The sequence below is a fragment of the Pteronotus mesoamericanus genome, unplaced genomic scaffold, assembly GCF_021234165.1.
Source record: "Pteronotus mesoamericanus isolate MK-2021 breed Mesoamerican mustached bat unplaced genomic scaffold, CSHL_Meso_final scaffold_85, whole genome shotgun sequence".
NCBI classification, from domain to species: domain Eukaryota; kingdom Metazoa; phylum Chordata; class Mammalia; order Chiroptera; family Mormoopidae; genus Pteronotus; species Pteronotus mesoamericanus.
This window is the reverse complement of record NW_026555329.1, coordinates 46,542,699-46,555,226: the sequence shown is the minus strand read 5'-3', so window position 1 is coordinate 46,555,226 and position 12,528 is coordinate 46,542,699. Positions and strand designations below refer to the sequence as shown.

Here is a 12,528-nt window from a genome sequence, read left to right as displayed (position 1 = left end):
TCTCTTGTAGGCACCATATATGCCAGTCATGTTTTTGTATCCATTCAGAATACTGTGTATTTTAATTATTGCATTTAATCCAATTACATTTAAAGTTTTATTGATAGGTACTTATTCATTTTTTCATTTTGTATGTGTGTTCCTCTCTTTCTGACTCTTTTTCTTCATCTTATTAAAGCAGTCCCTTTGTCATATCTTGTAGTGCTGGTTTGGTGCAGGTATAGTCTTTTAAACTTCTCTTGTCTGGGAAACTCCTTACTTTGCCTTCTATTTTAATTGAGAAACTTACTGGGTAGAGTAGTCTTGGATGTAGGCCCTTGCTTTTCATTACTTGAAATATTTCTAGCCATTCCCTTCTGGCTGGTAGTGTTTCTGTTGGTAAGTCAGCTGTTGGCATATCAGGGCTCCTTATATGTTATTCCCTGTTTCTCCCCTGCTGCCTTGAGGATTCTCTCTTTGTCTTTGAGATTTGCCTTTTTTTTTTTTCAGTTTAAATGGCCTCACATTTATTAATGAACCAACCTACCACTGCAGGAAAAATAATCAAGAGAAAAATCATTTTTCCAACAATTTCCCAGTTAAAATGCCAGACTGTCCAGACAGTAGTTGTCTTTTCTGTGATTTCAAGTGGCAGACAACATGAATAGAGAGCATAAATATGTGAGCCATCTCTGATGTACCCTTCCTTATAGAACCAGTTTTGGTTCTTCTCCAATGTCATGCGTGATTCCTTATAGACCCAGATTGGTTCTTCTCCAATGTCTCCTCTTGGAGTTGTACCTGATTTTATTACCAGTTTTCATCCAAATCCATTGGGGAATAGGCTGATTCTGCTTTTGTTTCTTGACCAGGAACCTCTTGATCCTGAAAGTCTTGTGAGAAGACGTGGCGAAGAAGAATGAACCTCACGTACCACGATGGCATAGAAAAAGCGATATTTGCCATTTTAACTGTGATGTGTCTTGGAGTGGGCCTCATTGGGTTCCTCTTGAATGGGACCCTCTGTGCTTCCTGAACTTTAGTGATTTTTTTTTCTCCTCCAATTAAGGAATTTTCCATCCTTACTTTTTCAAAAATGTTCTCTATTCCTTGCTCCTCTTCTTCTCCTTCTAGTATGCCTATTATACAGATATTATTCATTCAGGGTGTCCTGCATTTCCCTAAATGCCTCTTCATTCTTTTTTAGTCATTTTTCATTTTCTCGTTATCTCTGGGAGCTTTTTTCTACCTTGTCCTCCAGCTCGTTAAATCAATCCTCAGTTTCATGTAGCCTGTTTTTTGATTCCTTCTACTGTGTTCTTCAATTAAGAAATTATATTCTTTTTTTTCTTGCCTCTTATTGATAGTTTCTATGTCGGTTTTCATGGTAATATAGTTTGCAAGAAACCCCTCATAGTTTCTCTGTAGTTCTTGGTAATTCTCTTTGACCTCACTGAGCTCATTGAGCTTCCTAAGAACAGTTGTTTTGAACTCAATATCTCATAGTTGCCTCTATTCCATTTATTTCTCTTTGTGGGGGTTCCTCCTTTCCCTTCAATTGGGGAGTGTTCCTTTTTCTTCCAGTTATGTCTGAGACTCTTCTTTTTCACTGCTGCTTCTTAAATTGATCTGTCTTGACTTGGTGGTGTGAACTTCTGTGGTAGGATTCCTCTTCTTTTTTAAATTTTCTTTCTAGATCTGCCTCTGATGTCAGCTGTTGACCCCATCTGAACTTAGGCAGTCTTTAAGAGACTTCCAGGAATCTACTGTCTGTGATTGTCTCCTCCAGTTCTTATCCTAGTCACTCTGGCATCATCAGTCAGGCTTAGGCACCACAGAGCAGGGCAGAGTCCCTTTTGTGGTCAGTGTTATTTTGTCTTTTCACACTGCTGCCACTGAGGGAGGTAATCTGCCTGAACAAGATGGCTGTTGTCATACGGGGAGAAGTCAGCACCAGAATCCCCCCAGGCTACTCCCTCAGTTCTCTCCCCAATGTCTGTCTCCTAACTCTCCTCAAGCATATCTAGACCACTTTGCATCTTCTAAAGCCAGGGATCCACCATCTGTGATTGCTGCTCTGTGCTCAGCACCTGGGATTCCCAACACCTAGCCATGGCAGAGCCTCTTGGGGGCATGGCTATTGTGTCTGTTCACAATGCTGCCACTCAGGGGTGCGGTCTGCCTGAGCAAGATGGATGTTGCCATATGAGGGAGGAGTCACCACTGGGATTTCCCCAATTATTTCCTCAGTTCCCTTCCTAGCACCTTTGTATACAGACTCTCCTCAAGCAACCCCAGACCACTCTTCATCCCCTTTAACCAGGGATCTACAATCTGTGACTGCCTCTCTATACTCAGCACCCAGGCCTGTGTAATGCGTGGCTGAGGCAGAGTGTCCTGGGGTGCGGGGTAAGTGTGCCCTACTCTCTGCTTCCACTCAGGGGAGTGACCTGCCTGAACAAGATGGCAGCTGCAGAAGTAGGGGTGAGTCAGCACCAGGATCCTGTTGGCCACCCCCTCAGTTCTCTCCCCAGAGCTTCAATCTCCAGTGTCCCCTCAGGTGACTCCAGCCCACCCGGCCCCACCTTCTCCTGAGCCCAGGGTAAGTGGATGGCACTACAAATATCTGTGTTGGCACTTTAAACATCTCCTTGCATCTCTAGCTGCCAGTCTCTGGAAGAGAGCACTCCTATGCTTTTTCTCATTTCACTTATATTGGTGAACTTTTTGGGCTCTGGTGCTGTAGGCTGGAGATCCATGCTTATGGTTTAGACTCTGCTCTTCTCAGGCGGATCCAACTGGCCATTACTATATCCCTCTGGTGCTGTCTCCCGTGGGTGCCTAGTCCACTTTCTCAAGCCTCTACTGCGCTCCTTACCAGTTAGGTTGTGCTAAAGCCTATTCCTCTGTCTGTCCAAGTTTCCAAGGCTCTGCTCTTGCTATTGTTTAGTTGTTTTCCAGGCGATTTCTCCACAGTTTAGTTGTATTTCCAGATTTGTCCTGGGCAGAGGTCAGTGTGACTTCCACTCACTCCTCTGCCATCTTGAAGTTCTCCCATTATTCAATGCAATTCTCATTCAGATACCAATGGCATATTTCACAGATCTAGAACAAATATTCCAAAAATTCATAGTGAACACCCCCAGAGAAAAACTTTGAATAGCCCCAGAAACCTTAAGACAGAACAAATTCATAGGGATTACAATACCTGATATCAAACTATTCTATAAGGACACTCTAATCAAACTTCCTGGTACCTGCATAAGAACAGACATATAAATTAATAGAACATAACTGAAAGCCCAGAAATAAACTAGCAACAATATGGCCAATTGGTTGATCAAGTAACAAATGACAAAGGAGGCAAGAGCAAAAAATGGAGTAAAGATAGCCTCTGCAGTAGTGTTGGGAAAACTGCCCTGGTACATGCAGAAAAATGAAACTCTACTACCAAGCTATATCATACATGAGAATAAACTCAAAATGAATAAAAAACTTAAATATAAGTCACAATATCATACAACTCCTAGAGGAAAACTAAGGAAGTAATATTTTTTCTTTCTAATTTGTATGCCTTTTCATTCCTTTTTTCTTTCTTTTTTTTTATTGTTCAGATATATTTGTCTCCACCTTCCTGCCACCACTTTCCCTTGCCACCCTCCTCCACCTCCATCACTCATACCTTTCCCACTTTGGTTTTGTCCATGTGTCCTTTACACATGTTCCTTGACTTGACCCTTCCCTTCCCTTTCCCTGCCCCGACTTCCTCTTTCCTCTTGATTCTGATGGTTTCTTTTTTCTTTCATTGTTGCTGGTCATATTTTCCTTGCTTGTTTGTTCTGTTCATTAGGTTCCACTTATAGGTGAGATCATATGGTATTTGTCTTTTGCCCCTGGCTTATTTCACTTAGCATAATGCTCTCTAGTTCCATCCATGCTGTCGTGAAGAGTAGTAGTTCTTTCTTTCTTTCTGCTATGTAGTATTCCATTGTGTAAATGTACCACAGTTTTTTGACCCACTCATTTATTCATGGGCATTTAGGTTCCTTCCAACACTTGACTATTGTAAATTGTGCTGCTATGAACATTGAGATGCATAAATTCTTTTGAATTGGTGTTTTGGTGTTCTTAGAATATAATCCCACAGTGGAATCACTGGGTCAAGAGGCAATTCCATTTTTAGCTTTTTGAGGAAATTCTACACTGTTTTCCACAGTAGCTGCACCAGTCTGCATTCCCACCAACAATGTACTAGGTAGGGTTCCCTTTTCTATACATCCTCAACAGCACCCATTGTTTGTTGATCTATTTATAATGGCCATTCTGACTAGTGTGAACTGGTATCTCATTGTGGTTATAATTTGCATTTCTCTGATGGCTAGTGATGCTGAGCATCCTTTCATATGTCTCTGGGCCCTCTGTATCTCTTCCTTGGAGAAGTGTCTGTCCAGGTCCTTTGCCCATTTTTTAATTAGATTGTTTGTCTTCTTGGGGTGGAGTTGTGTGAGTTTTTTATATATTTTGGAGATCAAACCTCTATCTGATGTATCATTGGCAAATATATTTTTCCATACGGTTGGCTCCCTTTTCATTTTGCTGATGTTTTCTTTAGTCATGCAGAAGCTTCTTATTTTAATGAAGTCCCATTTGTTTATTCTTTCCTTTATGACCCTTGATTTAGAGGACATATCAGTGAAAATATTGCTGCATAGGATATCTGAGACTTTCCCGCCTATGTCCTCCCCTAGGACTTTCATGGTGTCATGACTTATATTTAAGTCTTTTATCCATCTTGAATATATTTTTGTGTATGGTGTAACGGTGATAGAATTTCAATTTTTTTCATGTAGCTGTTCACCTCTGTCTACATTATTTGTTGAAGAGGCTATTTTAACTCCATTTTATGCTTCTGCCCGCTTTGTCAAATATTAATTGACCATAGAGACATGGGTTTATTTCTGGGCTTTCTATTCTTTCCACTGATCTAGGTGTCTGTTCTTGTGCCAATACCAGACTGTTTTGATTACAGTGGCCTTGTAATACAGTTTTATATCTGGTATTGTGATCCCTCTTGCTTTGATTTTCTTTCTTAAAATTTCTGCAGCTATACGGGGTCATGTATAGTTCCATATAAGTTTTTGAAATGTCTGTTCTATGTCTGTGAAATACATCATTGTTACTTTAATAACTATTGTGCTGAATGTATAAACTGCTTTGGGTAGTATGGACATTTTGATGATGTTAATTCTTCCAATCCATGAAGACAGTATATGCTTCCATTTATATGTGTCTTCCTTGATTTCTTGCTTCAGTTTTGTATAGTTTTCTGCATAAAGGCCTTTTACCTCCTTGGATAAGTTTATCCAAGGTATTTCTAGGTATTTTATTTTTCTTGTTTCTATAGTAAATGGGATTTTTTTTCCTGATTTCTGCTTCTGCTATTTCATTGTTGGTGTACAAAAATGTCTTTCATTTTTTAATATTGACTTTCTATCTTTCTGTATTACTTAATTCACTTACTAGGTCAACTAGTTTTTTGGTGTAGTCTATAGAGTTTTCTATGTACACTATCATATCATCTGCAAACAATGGTAGTTTTACATCCTCCTTTACAACTTGGATGTCTTTTATTTCTTTTTCTTATCTGATCTCTGTGGTTTGGATTTCCAATACTGTGGTGAATAGAAGTAGTAAAAATGGACATCCTTGTCATGTTACTGATCTTACTTGAAAAGCTTTTAGTTTTTGTCTGTTGAGTATGAGGTTGACTGTAGGTTTTAAATATATGATCTTTATTCCCATTTTTCTGATTGTTGTTATCACAAATGGGTGCTGTACCTTATCAAATGTTTTTTCCACGTCTATTGAGATGATCATGTGGTTTTTGTCTTTCCTTTTGCTTATGTGATGTATTATGTTTATTGATCTCCATATATTGAACCATTCTGGCATCCCAGGGATAAATCCCACTTGGTCATAATGGATGATCCTTTTAATGTATTGCTGGATGTGGTTTGCCAATATTTTGTTAAGAATTTTAGCTTCTATGTTCATCAGTGATATTGGCCTGTAGTTTTCTTTCTTTATTGTGTCTTTATCTGGTTTTGGGATTAGGATGATGCTGGCCACATAAAAAGCATTTGGGGATCTTTCCTCAGCTTGGATTTTTTGGAATAATCTGAGAAGGACAGGGGTTAGCTCTTCCTTAAATGTTTTGTAAAATTCTCCTGTGAAACCATCTGGTCCAGGACTTTTGTGTGCTGGGATTTTTTTGATTACTACTTCAATAACCTCAGCAGTTTTCAGTCTCTTCAGGCTTTTTCCTTCTTCTTCATTCAGTGTTGGAAGGTTATACATTTTTAGAAGTTTGTCCATTTCACTGAGGTTTTCAAATTTCTTGGCATTATTTGCTCACAGTAATTTCTTACAATCCTTTTTATTTCTGTGGTATCAATTGTTCTTTCTCCACTTTCATTCCTGATATTATTTATTGAGTCCTCTCCCTTTCTTTCTTGATGAGTCTGCTGAAAGACTTGTCAATTTTGTTTATCTTTTCAGAGAACCAGCTCCTAGATTGGTTGATCCTTTAAATTGTTCTTTTAGTCTCTGTGTCATTCAATGCTGCTCTGATTTGAACTATTTCCTTCCTTCTACTTACTCGGGGATTTGTTTGTTATTGTTTATCCAGTTCTTGAAGTTGTAGGGACAGGTCATTTATTTGAAATGTTTCTATCTTTATTTGGTAGGCCTGTGTTGCTTGAACTTCCCTCTCAGGACTGCCTTTGCTGTGTCCCATAGGTTTTGGACTGTTGTGTGTTCATTTTCATTTGTTTCCAAAAACTCTTTGATTTCTTCTCTTCTCTCATTTTTGACCCATTCATTGTTTAGTTGTGTGCTAGTTAATCTCCATGAGTTTGAAAGTTTTTGAGGTTTTTCCTTGAAGTTGGTTCCCAGTTTCAAGCCCTTGTGGTCTCAGAAAATGCTTATTATTTCAATTTTCCTGAACTTGTTAAGGCTAGTGTCATATTTATTTTGCAGTGCTGGTTTGGTGGAGGTGTATTTATTTAGCCTTTTGTCTGGGAAACTCCTTATTTTGTCTTCCATTTTAATTGAGAGCCTTGCTGGGTAGAGCAGTCATGGTTGCAGGCCTTTGCTTTTCATGACTTGGAATATTTCTTGTCATTTCCCGCTGTCTTACAGTGTTTCCGTTGAGAAGTCAGATGCTAGCTGTATCAGGGCTCCCTTATATGTTACTACCTCTTTTTTTCCCTTGCTTGTTTTAGGATTCTCTGTTTGTCTTTGATATTTGCCATTTTCCATTATGATGTGTCTTGGACTGGGCCTCATTGTGTTACTCTTGAATGGGACCCTCTGTGCTTCCTGGACTTGTGTGACTTTTTCTCTCCTCCAATTAAGGAATTACTTTTTCAAACAGGTTCTCTCTCCCTTCCTCATCCTCTTCTCCTTCTGGTATCCCTATTATATGGATATTATTATGTGTCAGTGTTGTCCTGAATTTCCCTAAATGCCAATTCACTTTTTTGGAGTCTTTTTTCCATTTCTTGTTATTTCTGGGAGCTTTTTTCTACCTTGTTCTCCAGCTCGCTGATTCGGTCCTCAGCTTCATCTAGCTTGCTTTTAATTCCTTCTATTGTGTTCTTCAACTCAGAAATGGTACTCTTCATTTCCTCTTGTCTCTTATTGATAGTTTCTATGTCCTTTTTCATGCGGATATAGTTTACAGTAAGTTCCTCGTAGTTTTCCTATAGTTTTTGGTAATTCTCTCTGAGCTCACGGAGCTCATTGAGCTTCATTAGAACCATTGTTTGGAACTCAATAGCTGATAGTTTACTTGCCTCTATTTCATTTAGTTCTCTTGCTGGGGATTCCTCCTTTCCCCTCAAGTGGGGCATATTTCTTTGTCTTCCTATTATTTGTGGAACTCTACTCTTTTGCTTCTGATCCTTAAGTTGATCTGTCTTGATCTCCTGACTTTGTGGTATGAACTTCTATGGTTGGAGACTGCTGTTTTCACTTTCTGGATCTGCCTTTGATGTCAGATGTTGACCCTGTCCAACTTTAGACAGTCTGTCCGAGACTTCCATTAACCTACTGTTTGTGGCTGTCCCCTTCAGCTGTTAATCTATTCTCCCTGCACTCAGCAGGCCACCTTAGACAGCTCAGGGCCTGGCGGAGTCCCTCCTGGGGGCGGGGTTATTGGGTCCTTTCACACTGCTGCCATGTGGGGGAGGAGTCCGCACTGGGATCCTGCAGGCTACTCTCTCCATTCTCTCCCCAAAGCCTCCACCCCCGGTCTCTCCTCAGATATCGCTATCCCAGTCTGCCCCTGCCTTTTCCGGAGACCAGAGTAAGTGGCTGCAAATAAAAATTTTGCATTGGACCTTTAAATGGTTCTTTGGGTCTCCAACCACCTGTCTCTGGCAGAGAAAAATCCTGCCAGTTTTCACAGCTGGCTGTTTTCTCTGTACTTTTTGGGCTCTGTTGCTGTGGGCTAGAGATCCCTGATTTTGGTTTAGACCCCCTCTTTTCAGGGGGATCCGACTGGGCATTTCAATATCCCTCTGGTGCTGCCACCTGCAGGTGCCCTGCGTGCCTTCTCAGGCCTGTACCACACTCCTTAGCAGTTAGATTGTGCTAAAGCCAATTCTTCTGTCTCCAAGGTTACAAGGCTCCTCTGTTGCTATTGTTCAGTTGTTTGTTCCAGGTGATTTCTCCAGAATTTAGTTGTAATTCCAGGTTGGTCCTGGGAGGAGGTCTGTGTGACTTCCACTCACTCCTCCGCCATCTTGATTCCTGGAACTCTTACTCTTTGTGACAGCATTGATGGACATGGAGACTGTTATGCTAAGTAAAATAAGGTAGTCAGTGAAAGACAAATACCATATGATGTCACTTATATGTGGAATCTAATTAACAAAATAAACTAATGCGCAAAACAGAATCAGAGGCATAGAAACATGGAACAGACTGAAAGCTGTAATAGGGGAGGGGTGAGTTGGGGACTGGTTTAAAGTGGTCAAAGGGGTTAGCCAAAGAACATATATGCATGACCCATGGACATTGAAAACCGCAGGGATTGACTGTGGAAGTGGGCGGTGGGCTGGGTAGAGTTGGGAAATGTGGAGAAACTGGGATAACTGTAATGGTATAAATAATAAAATATTTTTAAAAAATGCATTTGAGCTGAAAAGAAGAGAAAGAAACTACAGACATAAACAACAATGTGGAGATTGTAGTGGGAATGGTGGCGAGTGGAGGTGGAAAATGGGATAAGGAGTATAAATGGGAAAGTAAAAAATAACAGAAAAAAATTAATTTTATGTGTACATGAATGTAAGACTGTATTTAAAAAATTAAAGGTATGATGATGACAATATTAAGTATAATGACCATTTCTGATGGTGAGAGTCATGGGAACAGAATTGGGGAAGCACATAGGTAAATGTAACTTGTCAATGTTCTTGTTCATATATTGAATGATGAGTAAATAGGTGAGTTTTCCTTATTTAAATTAAAAAAATAAACAAGAGCCAAGAATAACATTAATCCAGAAAACCAAAAATTTTAAACTAAACATTTCTGATCATCTTTACCTCTTTGCATTACTTATCATAAGGAATATCACATAAACAAACATTTGATTAATTAATTATATAGTTTTAAAACTTCCTGTCCTTTTGCTTTAGTATACAGGATCTTTAGGTACTAAGAACTCCTATTGATCGATTCATCATCTAATATCTTGCATTCATTACAAGAAATTCTAAGAGCATTTTTAAGGATTCTTCACCTATAAAGTAGTGCCCTACTTTATGTATGTACCCTAAAATGTAGAAATCTGTTTTATATTATTATTTGCATCATTATCATCATTTATAATAATCATCTTGGGGAACAAGTTGCCATTTCTGAATAGTTCATAAACCCAAAATAATAATCATAGCAACTGCCATAATAATGAGCAATGTAAACACCATTCATTAAGACAGTGATTTATAATCTTAACTATTATCATATTATGTTTAATTACAATGATGATGGTGAAAATTACTATTTTCAGCTATTGAATGTATGAGGAATTTCAGAATTAAAAGACTAAAATGGAAACAAAAACACTGGTGAAGATTTTATTCAAAAATCTCAGAACTATTTTAAAAAGTAAAGAACTCCAGTTATTTTTATTTGACTCACTTTTTTGTCTGTTTTTAATATAAAGATATGTGTTTTTAAGCTGATTAAAACTTTCTGTCTGTTATTTCTACCTCACAAACCATTCTTATTCAATTCCAAACTAAAAAAAAAAAATCAAGAGCAATCCCAACAGAAGGATATGCTTGTTTGTCAAAGTCATGGCAAGAGTTTATGATAAGGTTAGAGAGTGGGATTTGCTTCAGCCATTCTAGTGAACAAGGCATCATGACATGACCATAACACAGGAAAAGGGAAGTTGAGCTTCTTGGTCCCTTGGCTTTTTTTTTTAATTGACTCTGCCATCAGTTACCTGGATATACTCAACACTCATGTTTGTGAAGAATCAAAGAACAATGTTTGTCACTCTTGGATGCTGAGAGCCTTTATAAGTAGGATATGAAAATCACAAATATAAAGAAAAAGATTGGCAGGTTTCACTATTTTAAAATTTTAAGTTTCTGTAACAGTGAGAACATGAAATTAAGCTAAAAGACTACTTTATTTTTTCAGAGTAAAAGAAAGTATTTATTCATTCATTCATTCATTCATTCATTTTTGTTCAAATACATGTGTCTCCTCTTTCCCCTACCACTTTCCACTGCCCCTTCCCCTCCCTCCCTCCCTCAATCCTTCCCCACTTTGGCTTTGTCTATGAGTCCTTGATATATGTTCCTTGACTTGACCCTTCCCTTCCCTTTCCCCATCCACCCCTCCTTCCTTCCCCCTTGACTCCGTTGGCTTCTTTTTTCTTTCAATGTTGCTCATCATATTTTCCTTGCATCTTTGTTTTGTTGGTTAGGTTCCACTTATAGGTGAGATTGTGTGGTATTTATCTTTTGCTCAGTGGATTATTTCGCTGAGCATAATGCTCTCTAGTTCCACCCATGCTATCCCGAACAGTAGTAGCTCTTTCTTTCTTTCTGCCGCATAGTACTCTATTGTGTAAATGTATCATAGTTCTTTTCTTAATCACTGATAATATGTTTTATTTTTTCATTTTTAAAAATCTAACTTTATTTTCTATTTTTTAATTAATTAATTTATTTTTTCAAATACATTTGTCTCTGCCTTCCCTCCACCACTTAACCCTTGCCCCCTCACTCCCTCCCTAAACTCTTCCCCTTTGGTTTTGTCCATGAGACCTTACTATATGTTCCTTGACATTCCCCTTCCCTTCCTTTTCCCTCTCCCCCTCCCTTCCCTCTTGTCTCTGTTGGTTTCTTTTCCTTCCAGTGTTGCTGGTCTTATTTTCCTGGCATCTTTGTATTGTTGGTTAGGGTCCACTTATAGGTGAGATCATATGGTATTTGTATTTCGCTCCCTGGCTTATTTCACTTAGCATAATGCTCTCCGGTTCCATCAGCGCTGTCAAGAAGTTTAATAGTTCTTTTTTTATTTCTGCTGTGTAGTATTCCATTGTGTAAATGTACCATACTTTTTTGATCCAATCATCTACTAATTGGCATTTAGGTTGCTTCCAACACTTGGCTATTGTAAATTCTGCTGCGAAGAACATTGGGGTGTATAGGTTCTTTTGAATTCGTGTTTTGGGATTCTTAAGGTATAGTCCCAGCAGGGAAATCACTGAGTCAAAAGCCAGTTCCATTTTCAGCTTTTTGAGGAAATTCCACACTGTTTTCCACAGTGGCTGCACCAGTCTCCATTCTGACCAACAGTGGACTAGGGTTCCCTTTTCTCCACAGCCTCGCCAGCACCTGTTGTTTGTTGATATGTATAAGATGGCCATTCTGACTGGTGTGAAGTGGTATCTCATTGTGGTTTAAATTTGCATTTCTCCAATGTCTAGTGATCATGAGCATCCTTTCATATGTCTCTGGACCCTCTGAATCTCTTTCTTGGAAAAGAATCTGCTCAGGTCCTTTGCCCATTATTTTTCTCTATTGTATTATTTCATTTTATTTTTTTTCCAGTCCAAATAATGAGTATTTATTTATTTTTTTAAATACATTTGTCTCTGCCTCCACCCAACCACTTTCCCTTGCCTCCTCCCTCCTTCCATCCCTCAGCTCTTCCCCTTTGATTTGCCCATGAGTCCTTGCTATATGTTCCTTGACTTTCCGCTTCCCTTCCCTTTCCCTGCCCCCGACTCCCTCCTCCCTCTTGTCTTTGTTGATTTCTTTTCCTTTCAGTGTTGCTGGTCATATTTTCCTTGCATCTATGTATTGTTGGTTACGTTCCACTTCTGGGTGAGATCATGTGGTATTTGTCTTTCACCCTCTGGCTTATTTCGCTTAGCATATGCTCTCCAGTTCCATCCATGCCATCCTGAAGATTAGGGGTTCTTTTTTTCTTTCTGCTGCGTAGTATTCCATTGTG

General features: G+C 39.0%; 1 protein-coding gene across 1 annotated transcript in view; it reads right to left on the bottom strand.

Moving 5' to 3' along the window:
- Positions 1-643: 643 nt before the first annotated feature.
- Positions 644-12,528, bottom strand: part of LOC129063176 (60S ribosomal protein L39-like) — a 54,025-nt gene continuing 42,140 nt past the window's right edge. The window contains exon 2 of the mRNA XM_054564200.1: positions 644-904. Coding sequence (XP_054420175.1) covers positions 732-904 — 173 coding nt within the window. The 3' untranslated portion in view covers positions 644-731. The remainder of the gene's footprint in view (positions 905-12,528) is intronic.